Consider the following 16,177-nt stretch of genomic DNA (forward strand, 5'->3'; position numbering starts at 1 on the left):
CTGGATAATGTGATATTTAAACTCCATCACTTGTTCTATTATTTGACCTCCCCTTTCCAATTTACATCTTAGTAAATTTGCTGTTGTAACCATGCATTTTGTATTTTTTGGGGAAATTAACATGTTAAATTTTCTGGCGGTTATATTAAATTGGTGCAGCATACGTTGTAAATCAACTTCACTTTGAGAGAGTAGTATTGCGTCGTCTGCATCATCATCATCATCAGTGGTGCTACAGCTCTAGTTGAGCCTTGACCTTCCCCAGTCTATTTCGCCAGTCGTTTCTGTTCATCGCCAACCGTTGCCAATTTGCCGCGCCGATTTTCCTTGCGTCCTCGTCCACACCGTCCCTCCATCTCAGTCGTGGTCTGCCTCTACTCCTATTTCCCACTGGGACCGATAATAGAGTTCGTCTGGGTGAGTAATTTTCATTTGCTCTTGACACATGTCCAGCCCATCTAAGCCTACCTATTTTTATGAAGGATATTACATCTCTACCATTTACTATTTTTTTATACTTCTTGTACAATTCGAAATTATATCGCCTTCTTCATATACCATTCTCACAGAATGCGCCCATTATTCTTCTTAGTATCTTCCTTTCGAAGACAAGCAGAAGATTTGCGTCTGTTTTGGAGATGGTCCATGTTTCTGACCCATATGTCAGCACTGGTAGGATGAGTGTTCTATATATTATTAGTTTGGTTTTCTGGCTTAAATTTCTGTTTTTTAGCTGCTTGCTTAGTCCAAAATAACATTTGTTTGCTAGCAGTACCCTCCGTTTTACTTCTTCAGATGTGTCATTATCGTTTGTTATGAGAGAACCCAAATATGTAAACTTATTTACTACCTCAAAATTATATTGGTCTATACTGAAGTTTTCTTCGACGTTTCTAGCTCTATCTCTGTTTTTTGGAATAGATGCTAACATTTTGGTTTTTTCCTCGTTTATTTTAAAGCCCATATTTTGTGCGGCTGTCAAGAAGGTGGAAGTCATCTCTTTAAGTCCTCGTGTAGTACGTGCGATCAAATCCAGATCGTCAGCGTAAGCCATAATCTGCGTTGATTTATTAAAGATTGTTCCCCTATTGTGTAACTCGGCATCTCTTATAGTCTTTTCTAACGCTATATTAAAGAGAAGGCACGCCAGCGCGTCTCCCTGCCTTAACCCTGCATATGTTTCAAACTCTTGTGACATATCGCCTTGTATTTGCACTCTGCAGATCACTTTACTCATAGTTGTTTTTACGAGCCTTATTAATTTATGGGGAATGTTAAGTTCATTCATGGCTTTGTATAATTTACCTCTTAGGACGCTATCATACGCTGACTTAAAGTCCACAAAGAGATGGAACGTGTCAATATTAAATTCATTGGTTTTTTCTTAGATTTGACGTAGCACAAAAATCTGGTCAATTGTTGACCTACCTGGCCTAAAACCGCTTTGATACTCACCAAGGATTTCTTCCACGTACGTACTTAAACGGCTGTACAGGGTGTTGGAGAATATTTTGTACATTGTATTCAGAAGAGTTATACCCCTATAATTTTTACATTCCAACAAATCTCCCTTTTTGTGCAGTGGACATATGATTCCAGTGCACCATTCCTCTGGCATTTGTTCTTCTTCCCAGACTTTGACTATTAGGTTGTGAATTTGGTGCATAATGCTGTTACCTTCATGTTTGATGAGCTCTGCGGGGATACAATCCACTCCTGGGGACTTGCTATTTTTGAGTCGTGTGATTGCGTCTTTCACTTCAAATATTGAAGGAGGTTCTACGTGAGTGTTATTTCTTGGTTTTTGAGGTGACGCATCATTTTCCACTTCGGTACCAAGTAGTTCTTTGAAGTGCTCAACCCATCTGCTTTGTACTGCGTCAGCGGTACTGACTATATGTCCATTTTTGTCTTTACACATCGTCAGCCGTGGTTTAAATTCTTTTCTTGTCTTATTTAGGATATTATAGACCTTTCTAGTTTCATTTTGCCCCTTTAATGATTGAAGCTCTTGCATAATCTGGTTTTCGAAGGTCCGCTTTTTCCTTCGATGTATGCGTTTTTCCTCCTTCCTAAGATCTTTGTACATTTGCTCGTTATCCCGTGTTCTTCTTTGTTACATAAGTTTATATGCATAATTTTTTCTTTTAGTGATATCTTCACATTCATCGTCGAACCAACTGTTGCGTGGAGTGGATTCTTCTGGTCCTAGGACGTTGTTTGCCGCTTCCTTAATTGTTCTTCTACTTATATCCCATTGCTCGCTAGCTGTTAAATTCTCATCTGTTGTGCTTTCATGTTCAAGGTAATTTTGATACCTTTCTAGTGCATAGCACATAGTGCGTCGTCTGCATAGCAGATTATTTTAAGTTGTTTTTTTCCCATTTGGTATCCTTTTTTATTTCTTACTTCTTTTATTATTTCATCCATAACCAGATTGGACAATAGAGGACTCAGGGAATCTAGCTGTCTTACCCCATTGCTAGCTTCACTAGGGTCGGTTAGTTCTTCTTTTACTTTTACTTTTATTGTGATATTTTGGTAGACATTTTCGATCGTTTTGATTATTCCTAGAGGTATATCTCTTTCATAAAGTAAGTGGATAACGTCTTTTAATTTGACCCGGTCAAATGCTTTTGTAAGGTCCACGAAACATAGATATGCCGGTTTGTGGTATTCTAATGTTTTCTCTTGCACTTGTCTCATTATAAATATATCGTCGGTGCATGATCTTCCCTACCTAAAACCTTGTTGTCCTTCTGCTAGTGTTATAATTTCATTCAATATATTTGTTATCACTTTGGTTGTTAATTTTAGTGTTGTGTTTAATAAATTAATTCCTCTGTAATTTTTCGGGTCCGATTTGTCTCCCTTTTTGAAGAGGGGAATTAGGATGCTTGATCTCCATTCTTGAGGAATTCTGTTTTGTTATATTATTTTTTGGATTAGTTATAATAATTGTTTGATCAGATCTAGCCCTCCGTACTTTAGGAGTTCGTTCGGTATTGTGTGCTCTCCTGGTGATTTTCTATTTTTGTGTTTTGTTATGTTTGAATATTAGAAATTATTGTGATGAAGTATATTTTGGTTTAATTGAAGTGGTGTTAGAACTAGTGCATACCAATATTGTTGCTTGTTTCTAAAACTTACTTTTCTGATTTTGTATAACCTTATTATAGACCTATATTTTCTGTCATGACCAGGATGAACGGCATGTGGAATGCCGAGTAATTTATCCAGCTGTTTGTTTCGCAAGTTTTAGGAAACACAGTGGTAAAAATTTGAATTCGGTTTCGCTAGGTAGAAATCGTTTGATTTCTCTTTTTATTATAATGAAGTATTTGGTGGTTTAATTGAAGTGGTGTTAGAACTAGTGCATAACAATATTGTTACTTGTTCGCAAACATACTTCTAAAACATACATCTCTGATTTTGTATAACCTTACTTTAGGCATTTTCTTAATATTTCGTTATTATTAATATCAAATAAAACAAGTTTCAATTTGTTCTTCTTCTTAGATTAAAAATCTGACCCTATAGATGCTCATAGACAGCTGGTAAATGGTATTCTAGAAAAAACCTTCAGTGATAAGCCAGTCGCCGGCGCTCGGTCCACAGCGACATTCGACACCTAAATGTTTCAGTAGAAACCTAAGACTGGTGAACACACTGAATCTTTCTTTTGGAATATTAATTATCTCGGCTCTTTATGTAGTGTCTTTCATTTCCGAAAAAAAATAAAGTTTTCTAAAATTTTTACCAATTTATTCTAAGTCTTCTAAATATGCGAATTTCTTTTCTCGTTTGTTAATTGTCAGTTCTAATTTTACCTTATATCTTTGATATGTCTTTTAGGCTGTCATTCGTTGTGTTTTAGTCATGTTGTTACATTTAATATATTTTAATGAAAGTTAATTGAGTAGCAAGTTAGCAATTTCAACATTTTTTTTCTTCGTTTTTTATAGAGGCGTTGAATTTCACTTAGATCTTTTATATCTTAGATCAGTCTTTATAATGTTAATACGTTTGCGTGTTAAGGAAGTACTGCGGAATTTGTCTGTTTTAGTATATGAATGATATCTTTCAAGTGATACCAATTAAATAGTTCTATTGAATAAATTAAACATATAGACAGGTTTATAAAACTCTGTTATTTTTCAATTAATTTTTTCATTATTTTATTTTTTTGTCATTTTGTCATTATTTTATTTTTTGATGAAAATTTTAATTTTAGCGAAGTAGTTTTGTATCTCGGTAAGTACAGGTTTTTTAACTCCGCCTACAGAATCATTGACATACTACCTCAATGATCTTGTTGCTGGTCCTAAGCCTGGAAAAAGGAGGAGGGTTCTTGGGTCAGATTAGCACTTTAGCCAAGTTAAAAAAACCTTGTCTTCTTTAAAAAAAAATTTTTTTTGGGTTTTCGGTACAGAGTATTTATGACTTATTTTAAAAATTTGCGATTCTTAGATCAACGATGTTGCTAAAACATGTTATAGTGAAGAATTCCAGACAGCAGATGAGTACTCATGAAAAAAAAATCAGGGAAATGTCCCGTAAAATTGATGAAACCTCTAGTTAAACCAATGACAAATTAGAAATTTCTAGAAATTGTAATTAGAAATTCAGAAATGTTTACAGTAAAGTCGAGGAATGAATTAAAAAAAGTAAAAACGTTTTCTGGATTAAAATCGAAAGATCAAAGCATAAATATGTACAATTTATTTCTCATTACAATCAATTGTGGTTAAGTCCCATATGCCAAACCAAAACAATTACATATTTTTATATAGTATTTATATAAGCAGTATTCATACTTTTAATTCAATTAGGTCGTGATAAAATCCACAATTAGTACCACGTTTTAGTATACAGCTGTGTGGTGATTTAAAACCATCAGTTTTAATTTTTGGATTCTGAAAATATAGTCTGCAATTGATTTTTGGCGTAAGTTGGCAATTTTTGCAAATCCACTATAGTTTACAGTATCTTGATAGACTTTTAGTTTATTAAGCTTCTGTAGAAGGAGCTACTAGACTGCAATAACCTTAAGACATTAAGTTACGTATTTTCTTCTGTAAATACTGTATTCTACTATATAAATATAAATGTAAATCAAGGTTCTGAAACTATACTGACCGTCAAAAAAGTGGCCACCATATAAATTTCCAATAATAAAAATTCTTTAGAAGTTTTATGCACTGTTTTATATTGTATACTCAACATATTTTAATTTTTAATACAAAAAATGGTCATTACTGTTTGATTCTTTAGCATAATTTATTTAATTAGAAGGCTACAACAGAAAATAGTGTAATATCGAAATAAATAAATAGTTAAGGGTGTTAAAAATTAACTTAAACAACATTGTCTTCTATCGGGTACTATGCCCTAAAACATCAATAATCATTTGCATACGATTTAGGAGGAAAAGGAACAAATTTTAAATAAAAACATGCTTTTTCACGAAGCGTCTTCTTCTTTCTGGCTGGCTTGTTTGACTTCTAACCCTACGATGAAGTTTATTCCAAAGATGTTACGATGATATTCAGATAAGGCTCCAGGTTGGCCATTCTAGAGTATTAATTCCTGTTTCCCCTTAAGTAATTTGTTACGATTTTTAATTCATATTCATTTAATTGATATTTGTTATTATCATGCATAAAGTCAAAATTGTCTCAATAAATGAACCAAATGGAACTACTGCGTGTACTGCTCGAATTTTTATTTTTGGCAATTTATAGGGTGGCCACTTTTTTTGTCGTTCAGTGTACCTTCATGTAGCATGGTTAAGATAAATATTATGTTTTTATGGAATTAAACCACAATTATTGGTTGTGATTGTGATGTGAATCCCATTTTGAATTAACTATTTGAAACCAAATTTCTTCTTCATTTGGAGCTATTTCTTCAAGTCTGGTAAAATCTCTTCTAAGTCTAAAAACATTTTTGAATTTAAATTTTCCTCATAGAAAAATGGTCCAATAATATTGTGTTTAAATATTTCTAACCAGATTCGACGATATTGGGTATGGCTTTCAATAATATCCTCAGGCTTTCCTGTCGACCAAATCCTTTAATTTGGAACATTTGGTTTATTATTGAATGTAAATGTACATTCATCACTAAACAAAATGTTTTTTTAATTCTCTGTCTGCATTAGCCCTCTCTAAAATTTCATAATAAAAATTCCGCTCGTCACTCAACATCTCCTTCTCTAAGTTCTTGATGACATTGAAATTTATATGAACGGAAATTATTAATTTTCAAATTTTTTAAGACCGTTGAATTATGAATATTAAGTCTGCAATGGTCCGAGAACTTATTTTGGGATTTTCTACAACTGCTGTTAATACATTTATTTAATTTTGATTTTATAAATTTCTTTGTACCTCAGCAATATTGTTTGTACAAGTACAATTAGAAATCACGGTTCCAGTATTTTCAAAATTTTGTAAAATCCTTTGAATTGTTAAATGATTTGGAATTGGTTTATTGCGATATCTTACGCTGAATGAAGAACTGACTATTCGCACACTATTGCCTGAATAAAACATTTTTATTATTGCTACTTTCTCATCAACTGAATACATTTTTAATCAGCTTTATTGTTTTTTAAACAATAAATCACAAAACAAAAATTTTGCAAATATCAGAAACATCAATATGACCAAACGCAATATGTCACACACGTTCTTGCATAGCGTCACTGAAAAATGTATTATATTCTTGCAAAATTTTGGAATACGTTTAATTCGTAGAACAATTTTAACATTTGTTTTCAACAATAATAAGGGAAGCAGAAATTTAACAATTTAGAATTTTCCACTGGGTTTTCTATGGACCGTTTGACAATTCACCACCCTGTATATATATATATATATATATATATATATATATATATATATATATATATATATATATATATATATATATATATATATATATATATGTACTTAACAAAAAAATATTTTTATTTAATTTCGTTGTCGGCGTAAAAGTGACTAAACAAATAAATTTAAAAAATCTAAAAGAACTCAAAATAACCTTCTGACGTCATTGGGTCGACGGAATCTTACGAATTTACATTAAAAATAGTAATAAAAATATTAATGAATCCCGAAACCTAGGTTAACAGATGTGTTAAGTCATAGATCAACTTTTAGTTATTTTAAATCAATGCTCATATGTAAAAAATGTCATCACTCTTAGCTAAGTTGCCAAACGCTACAAAAAATAATAAGGTTTCAGAATATCATACTTTACTTCTACTGGGTAAATTAAGCAGCAAATCCATTATAGTTCAGCCGTAAAGGAAGCGTAGGTTTCGTAAATTATGTTTGATAAGTATATATATAAAAGTTCAAACTACCTATGTATAAGGTAAGTTTTTGTATAAGTTTGTATAAGTGTGTAGACAAACGCTGTATACAAAGAAACTATGCTAAATCTCATAGAAAAATATTATGCAAAGACATCAAATATAGTTTATTGTAATTTGAATTCAGAAAAGTTTAAGATCAAGAGAATTTTATTTGCATACAATATACTTACACAAGGATGCTTAAATATAAATTATCATATGCTGATGCTCAGATCATACCCAGGGGCAATATGTGGATTAGATCATACTCTCCTCGTAGCTAAAGTAAAGCTCAAACTAAAAGCGCCTAACAAACGAACAGAGGCAACGAGGATAGAACTAAGAAAAAAGGACGATCTTCTCCAAGAAGCGCAAAAAAGTATGGTCTCTATTCATAGAACTACATCACAATAAATATGGGAGACTATTTAACATTGTGTTACAACATAGAACACAAATTAATAGCCCAAAGGTAAATATTCCAATAAAACAAAAACACAGGATAACAGATGGAACTTTTAAAATAATTGAGAATAGAATAGAATAATGAAGAAATCTGTGTCGAGTGGTGTACATAGTGAAAGGGAAAAAGTCAGTTTAAGAGACCTCAACAAAGAAATAAAACGAAGATGCAGGGCTGATAACAACAATACCATCACAATTAATGCAAAAAAAATTGAAAGCCTCAATCAAAACAATCAGCCAATAGATCTATTTAGAAAAATACTATACCTAATAAGAGACTTTAAAGCCAGAACTTGGGCCGTTGAAGACCACACAGGAACCCTGAGAACCAACAGAGAAGATATAGCAGAGACATGGGGATTATATTGCCCATATTAACGCCAGGAACTTGTTTACCAAACTCATGAAGAAATCGAAGAAGAACCTAACATACTCGAGAATGAAATAAGACTGGCAATCAGTACCCTTATGTACAACAAAGCACCAGGTCCAGATGTGATAACAGCAGAAATGGTCACAGCTACAGAAGAAACCGGAATAAAATTGCTTCGCTTGCTCCTGTAACAAAATATGGCATTCAAAGCAATGACCTGACTACTGGCAAAATCAGACACAGAGCAGACACAGAAACCATGAAAAGACTTATAATCCTCGGAAAGGTAGAAGGCCGAAGATGACAAGGAAGATCTCCAGCAAGATGGAAGATATATATATATATATATATATATATATATATATATATATATATATATATATGTATATATATATATATATATATATATATATATATATTCTCCGGGGGGTCAGGATTGAAAAGATATACGAGGATGGATTGATATAAAACTAGCCTTCGATAGAAAAAACAAGTCTTTTGGAATTACATCGATTTATTTCTCAACATAGTCCCCTTTTAGCTCAATACACTTAGTAAGACCATGTTTCAATTTGTTTATCCCATCCGAATAGTACTTTTGCTCGAGCTCTTCAAAATAGGCAGAAGTTTCAGCGACGACTTCATCATTTGTTGCGAAATGGCGTCCTTCGAGCCATTTTTTTAGGTTTGGAAACAAGAAAAAATCGCTGGCGGCAAGATCTGGGGAATAAGGTGGGTGTTCAACCAATTCATAGCCCAATTCGTGTAATTTTGCCATGGAGACGGCCGATCGGTAAGCCGGTGCATTGTCTTGGTGAAAGAGCACTTTTTTGCGTTCCAAACCGGGGTGGTTTCGACGCAATTCGGTATCGAATCGATCCAATAATGCTGCGTAGTACCCACCATTGATTGTTTTTCCTTTTTCCAAGTAGTCGATGTGGATGGTGCACTTCGCATCCCAGAAAACAGTCGCCATCACTTTGCCTGCCGAATGTGCACTCTTTGCCTCCTTCGGCGGCCCTTCGTCGCGTTTGCGCCACTGTTTCGACTGTTCTTTGGTTTCTGGTGTGTGATAATGCACCCAAGTTTCATCAACGGTGATAAATTGGCCAAAAAATCGCGCCTTCGGATCGCGCCATATTATCGCCAAAAGCGTCTCCGAAGTGGTCACACGTTTTTGCATTTGATCAATTGTCAGCAAACGGGGCACCAATCGCGCGGATAGCTTTTTCGTGTCCAAATGATGGTGAATGATGTTGTGTACGCGTTCGTAGGAAATGTTTAGGACTTTTATTAACTCTCGGAGCTTAATTCGACGATCTGCCATAATCATGTCATGGACTTTGTTGATCATTTCCGGCGTGGTGACTTCATTTGGCCTGCCGGGACGCTCATCATCAAAAACACTCAATTTTACTGTTGCTAACGAAGGTGCAACCTCCCCACAAACTTCGTCCAGGTCGGCTTTGTTTTGCAATTTCGTTTTACCCTTTTTGTGGATTAACTTAATCACCGAACGATACTTGACTTTTTCCATTTTTTCGAAAACACCAAATTTGCTTGCTTTTGACGGCTGTAAAAACCAAACTAATTATTTTTAAAACTTAAAATTTTGACAGAAGTCATGTCATGAATGGCAAATGTCAAAACAGAAACCAATTCGGTATCAAGTAGCGCCATCTATCAAAGGCTAGTTTAATATCAATCTACCCCCTGCTAATCTGCTGCGTTAGCCTTTTTTATTTTTCTGTACACCGAGTCGGGGCTTGAACTCACATCCACTGAACCATTCGACAGTTAAGCGAATGAGAATCAGCCGCCTGGTCCGCTTGGCTATCTGACCGACAAGAGAGAGAGATTAGAAGTGCAAAATTGGATGAGGTGTTCTCTATTTCGATCTATTGTGTCTTCATTAAGTGGGTAATTTATATTGGCTATGCTCTTATTTTCTACTTGAACACGCCGTTTTCACGAAAAAAATCGATTTGATTCTGTCATGTTTTAATGCCATGGACTGGCATTGCTACCAAGAAGCGAGTATTAAACTAAAAAAACACACAAAACCAAAAACTATATCCCATTGACTGTCTTTTTGATAATAGGTTTAAATTTTAAAAAATATTTCTTCAGCAAGGAAATCTTTCGCCTTCCTGGTCTTCGTTTTCCTTTTGTTTTTCCCTGTAAAATTAGTTGCAACAATCTATATCTTTTTTTTTTGCATTCTTTTTAAAACGTCCTGATTAGTAACGTGGTCCGTATAAGATATATTTAGGATTCGACGATAAAGCCACATTTCGAAAGCCTCAATTTTCTTGCAGGTAGCGTCTGTGAAAGTCCACCACTCAACTCCGTACCACAGTATATGAAAGATGTAACATCGTAGTAACCTGATTTTTATGGATACTGATAAATCATGACATTTGAATAGCTGATCCATTTTTTGGAATCAAGATCTTGTTTTCTCTATCCTTCATTTCTAGGTCTAAATTTTTTTTTGACATTCGTACCAAGGTAAGTGCATATTTTAACTCTTGCTATTCACACCCTTCACACTGATTCGTTTAAATTTCTGTTCTTTCTTAGAGATTATGATACATTGTGTTCCTTAGTGTTTAGTGAAAGTCCATACCTCTGACTTGATAAAGGTTGTTCGGACCTATTATCATGAAAGAGTTTTTGTATATATTTGGTACATATGCAAATTTCTTGATTTTGATCTGTGATGAGATGTTCCCTTGTTGATTTCTCAGTTTACTAACTGTGTTGGATTTCCGAAGACCAGCTGCTTGTTTAACATTTTTATGCATATTAAACGTATCTTTTTTTTGTTCCAACTACTCTATCTCTTCACACTGTAATTTTAAACAATTTTCTTTGGCCTTTCGTATTTTGTTTCTTATTTGTTTCTAAATATTGATGTACATTCTTTTGTTGTCTTTTGAGTTTTTTCTTTCTTCCATGAGTTGCAGTATATTTTCATTCATTCAACTTTTCTTCTTCTCTTTCTTTTATATTAGATGTTGGTCTCTGATCGTGTTAAAGGTTTTTAGGAAATTTAAGGTTGTTATTAAGGTTATAATTTAGATTATGTATTTTTATATTATTATTTTATATTATGTATTTTAATCGCACTGGTATAAAGTTCTTATATGTATTGATGGGATTATTCTTATTATTGTTTGAGTTAGTGTTTTGTAAGTTATTAATTTTAGAAGATTTAATAGAAAGATTTTTAATAGCAGAGCTTCTTTTTCAAATAAGAAATTTTAAGGAATAAGGAATCTTATTAAAAAAAAAAGAGTTAGCATTTAAAATTCCTATACCAATAATCCTAAAATCAATACCTTACAGAAGAGTAGTCGAAACAATAACAATAATAATCTCATCAATACATAAAAGAATAGATAATTGCTTTACATTAAAAAATATTCAAGGTATAACATAAATATTGAATATAAATCACCAAAACATTTAGCAAATATTTTTCAAAATTCAAATATATTGTCAACAAAGATGATAAATTAGGACAGTCAATCCGATGTAGTTTATAAAATAAAGTATAAGGATTTTAACTACAATAATCATATATCAAACAGGCGCATCCGTATTTACATATCCAAGTTATAGCACATAAAGACCTTAGCCTTAGCTACACATTCCTTGAACAATAACCATTCTTTTGATTTAGAAAATATACAGATTTTTAATATCAAAGACCTCTTCAATATAATATTATAATTTAATTAATAACAAAGTTCTACATATAATATAGGAAATATATTTGTTTTTTTTATGCGTTAAGGATAAAGCAACCCTCTCACTTCAATATTTAAATTTTTAGAAGTATTATTAGGCAACAATAGATTAAACTGTTTTGTTAGACTTAATATATTAACCACTTTGTATTATAAATTTCCCCTATAAAATAATCCCTCTTAGTAACTTACATTAAAAGATGTAATATCATTAAAAAAAGTCTCAAATAACATGTAAAGGTTATGCGAGATGGAAGTCGAAACGTCTACTGAAACATTTCTGAGAGCATCCGTGGTTAATTCCCAAAAATATATTAATCCAAAGAATCATGCGATGCAAAAATGTTTATTATATTCAAATACTGATATACCAGTATATTTTCATGTATATAGAATTATTAATGAAAAGCATTAAGATAATAAACATATGTATATAAGTAAAAAAAACCTTATTATTTTTTTTTTCGGTTATCTTTAAGCCAAACCAAACTATGTTAACTAAACATGCTACCACACGATACACACCTGAGGAACACTGACTTTAGCAGCAACTGGTGCGGCTTGTTGTCCAGGTATAAACAAGCTTTCCGTCCTCTTAGGCTGATTAGGAGATGGCACGATGTCTTGACCCAATCCCCGCTTTCGCATAATAATATCTTCGAAAGGTGGAACAGGAGTAGTACTGTTTCCGGTCAATTTGGCATTATTGCCGGTCATTTTCGCTGCATTCCCAGTCATCACAGATCCGTTTTTGGCTGCCGGTGAGGGGTTAGTCAGACCGGGTGGCGCCGGAGTACTACCTCGGGCTGTTGAAGGTGCTCGAAGTGTTCGGTCAGGAGTTTCGGTGGATCTGTTTACCGGCGCACGATCTACTGACGGTTGCCTTGAGCTCATTGTGTTACTTAATCTACCTGTTGCTCGAGAATACCTGAAACATAACAAATAAACTCATAAGTAACAAATGCAAGTTCTCATAAGAAAAATCAAATAAACTGATCGCAAAAAACAAAAAGTTTAAATGCAAGTTCTCTGATTATCAGTCGTTAGGCCTGTGATTCTTTGTAGGTAAAGTATATTTTACAAAGGCTATAGCGGGATAATATGGTCAAAAGTGCCCCCGCACCGATCAGCAGCGCGACCTGTGCTTTCGATAAAGCGTATAAAACATGACTTCATACAAATTTTTAGCTTCCCAGAGACCACAGAATCTCTTAAATCTAAAAAGGAAGCTTTTTTCGACTTTATTTTTTTCTGGACGCAATTTTACTTTAAAAATTTTTAAAAAATTCATGAAGGTGTATATTTTGAATATAAAATAGCCTGATTTTTTTCAACTTTTTATATTGAAAATTGAGCCTAGGAAAAATCATTGAAATTTTTAATAATTTCTAAAGTTATGTTAATAATTTTCGGCTAACTTTTAAATAGTAATTTTTTATATATTTTTTTTTTCGTTCTTTTGAATGGCCAAGGCAGAATTTTCAATTTTTGAGCGGAAAGCATCGAAAAATCAAAAAGCCGTTTTTTTGCTTATGTATTTGCACATAACCTCAAAACTCAGTTGGTAATTGAACATTTTCAACAAAATTGAACAAAAATTTACTATTTAAAAGTTAGCCAAAAATTATTAACATAACCTAAGAAATTATTGAAAATTCCAATGATTTTTCCTAGGCTCAATTTTCAATATAAAAATTAAAAAAAAAGGCTATTTTGTATTCGAAAGAATACAAAAATCTGAAAAAAATTCATGATTTTTTTCAGATTTTTTAAAGCAAAATTACGGCCAGAAAAAAATAAAGTCGAAGAAAGCTTCTTTTTAGATTTAAGTGGTTTTATGGCCTCTGGGCAGCTAAAAATGTGTATGAATGTTTTTAGTCGCGGTGCTGATCGATGCTGGGGTACTTTTGACCATCTTATCCCGCTATAGCCTTTGTGACTATTTTCGATTAGGGACAAAACCTTTAACTTAAGCGGTCCACCGTGCTGAGTAAGTTAATAGCAAATTCTCCTAATATTGTTGTATTATTATATAATACAAAAATACAATACATTTACAATAATAAAACCGTGTTTTCCACTCGCATGCAATATAATATATCCCTTTCCCTCAGTATTGGCATGTTTTATGGATTTTAAACTCTCATCTTGCCAAATCCGTTTTATTCTAACTTTAGCAAAAATTCACGTTTCATCTAAAGAAACAAATGAAAAATGTTATTTTTTTTTAAATTATTACAGATTCTTAAAAGCTCGATTCTTTTATAAGCGACACAACTATTTGACACAAGGCTTTTCTTTTGTATTCCATTTTGAATTTAAACACAATCTATCTGAAAACTCTCCAGAGACTTACTCTGGAAGTTTCGAATGTAGGTATGTATATCTTTTAATTTTTTTAACACCGTCTCTACAGCAACATGTTCTTTCTTATTTATAAGTCATTTTATATAATAATATAATGTCCAGAATTTCAAACTTACAAACCTCAGGAAGATCTTTAGTCTTAAGTGGGTGATCGACGTGCGAGCCATAATACCGCGGTTTTAAGAACGACGGTTTTACTCGCGGCTCGTTGGTGCTGATCGACTAGCGAGCAAAACAGTCATTGTCAACCGTCCACAGCTAACATGTCATGTTCAACTGAAAGTGAAGTTTTATGTTACTTCGCATATACTATATACTATAGCATATTACGAAATTAAAAAAAAGCGGAGACGCCCTAGATGTTGGGTATTTAAAAGTTTAACACATGCGGTAAGTCGAGTTGTTTTGTTTTTGTATTCTGGAGATGTACATTTCCATAAACAAACACAGTCTCGTAAACAATATATAAATTCTAATAAAAAGTCGTGGCTGAGAGTTCGCATATCCATGATTAAAAACTGAATTTTTCACTTCAACGGTCGCTGAAAACTGCCGGTTTTGCTCGCCAGTAGTGATACACGCGCGATTTTAAATCACGAGCCAAGTAAAAAATAAAACAAACTGACGAGCCACAAGCCAGGCTCGTCGGTATATAAAACAGCGGTATTGCAGTGATACACTGGCGAGCTTTACCGACGAGCCACAAAACCGCAGTTTTACTCGCCTGTCGATCAGGACCTAGGATGTCGTCTTGGTTTATATTGTGCGACTTCTACTTCACTATTTACACTTCTCCTTTTTTAAAAACTGACTTTTTGTTTCACTAATACACAATGCATACACACACGTTTATGTATGGATTGAATTGATCACAGAGGGTATCCATTGGCTTTTCAACAGTACAATAAATGCAAATTAAATATTAATTGATTTATATCTTAAACACGTATCGCCATTTTCGCTGTCAGTACACAAACTCTTTCCAATCACGAGTACTACTATGTCAAACTTATTACAGTACCATTAATTAGCCTTTTGTTAATCTCTCAGAGGTCACTAATTAGAACCACATTTAATTCTAGGTAATAATTAATCCGGTTGTAACAAATATTTTGCAGGTAAATTTAAAATAAAAATATATTTCAAAAATCTAAATCTTTTGATAACATTGTTAACATGGAACTTCCTTTAATATTGAGCAAAAAAGGTAAAACTGCTAGGCAAACAAGCATTTTCGCGTAAAATGTACAGTATTAGAATTTAATTGTTTCATATTTATATCTTCTTCTTGTAGTCCTATCCATTTCGGATGTTGGCAACCATCATGGCAACCTGTATGTTGCACACTGCTACTCTGAAAAGATTTGTGGTTGTATTGAACCGCGTACGTAGATTTTTCAGCCAGGAAATTCTTTGTCTTCCTGATCCCCACTTTCCTTCTACTTTTCCTTATAAAATTAGTTGCAGTAATCCATATCTTTTAGTGTTCCTTATGATGTGACCGAGGTATTTGATTTTGGCCATTTTTAATGAGGTTAACAGCTCTTTTTCTTTTTGATTTTTTAATAATAGTCCTGAATAGTAACGTGGTCGGTCTAATATATCTTTTGGATTCGACGATAAAGTCATATTTCGAAGTATAGGAGTATAGGAAAGATTAAACATCGTATTAACCTGATTTTTATGGGTACTAATAAATCATGACATTTGAATAGCTTAGCCATTTTTGAAAATGCAAATGTTGCTTTCTCTATTTGATTTCTAGGGAATGGTCAGAATTTTTATTGACGTTCGTACTAAGGTAGGTGTTTCTCTATTTGTTGATGACTTACAATGATTTGTCCAAATTTCTGT

The 16,177-nt window shown here is 33.1% G+C and overlaps 1 protein-coding gene across 2 annotated transcripts in view; it reads right to left on the reverse strand.

Annotated features, from left to right (window-relative positions):
* Window positions 1-16,177, reverse strand: part of jp (junctophilin) — a 453,334-nt gene that overhangs the window by 99,481 nt on the left and 337,676 nt on the right. For both annotated transcript variants that reach the window (XM_072540729.1, XM_072540728.1), the window contains exon 6: window positions 12,482-12,884. In XM_072540729.1, coding sequence (XP_072396830.1) covers window positions 12,482-12,884 — 403 coding nt within the window. The remainder of the gene's footprint in view (window positions 1-12,481; window positions 12,885-16,177) is intronic.

The sequence above is a fragment of the Diabrotica undecimpunctata genome, chromosome 8 (assembly GCF_040954645.1).
Source record: "Diabrotica undecimpunctata isolate CICGRU chromosome 8, icDiaUnde3, whole genome shotgun sequence".
Classification (NCBI taxonomy): domain Eukaryota; kingdom Metazoa; phylum Arthropoda; class Insecta; order Coleoptera; family Chrysomelidae; genus Diabrotica; species Diabrotica undecimpunctata.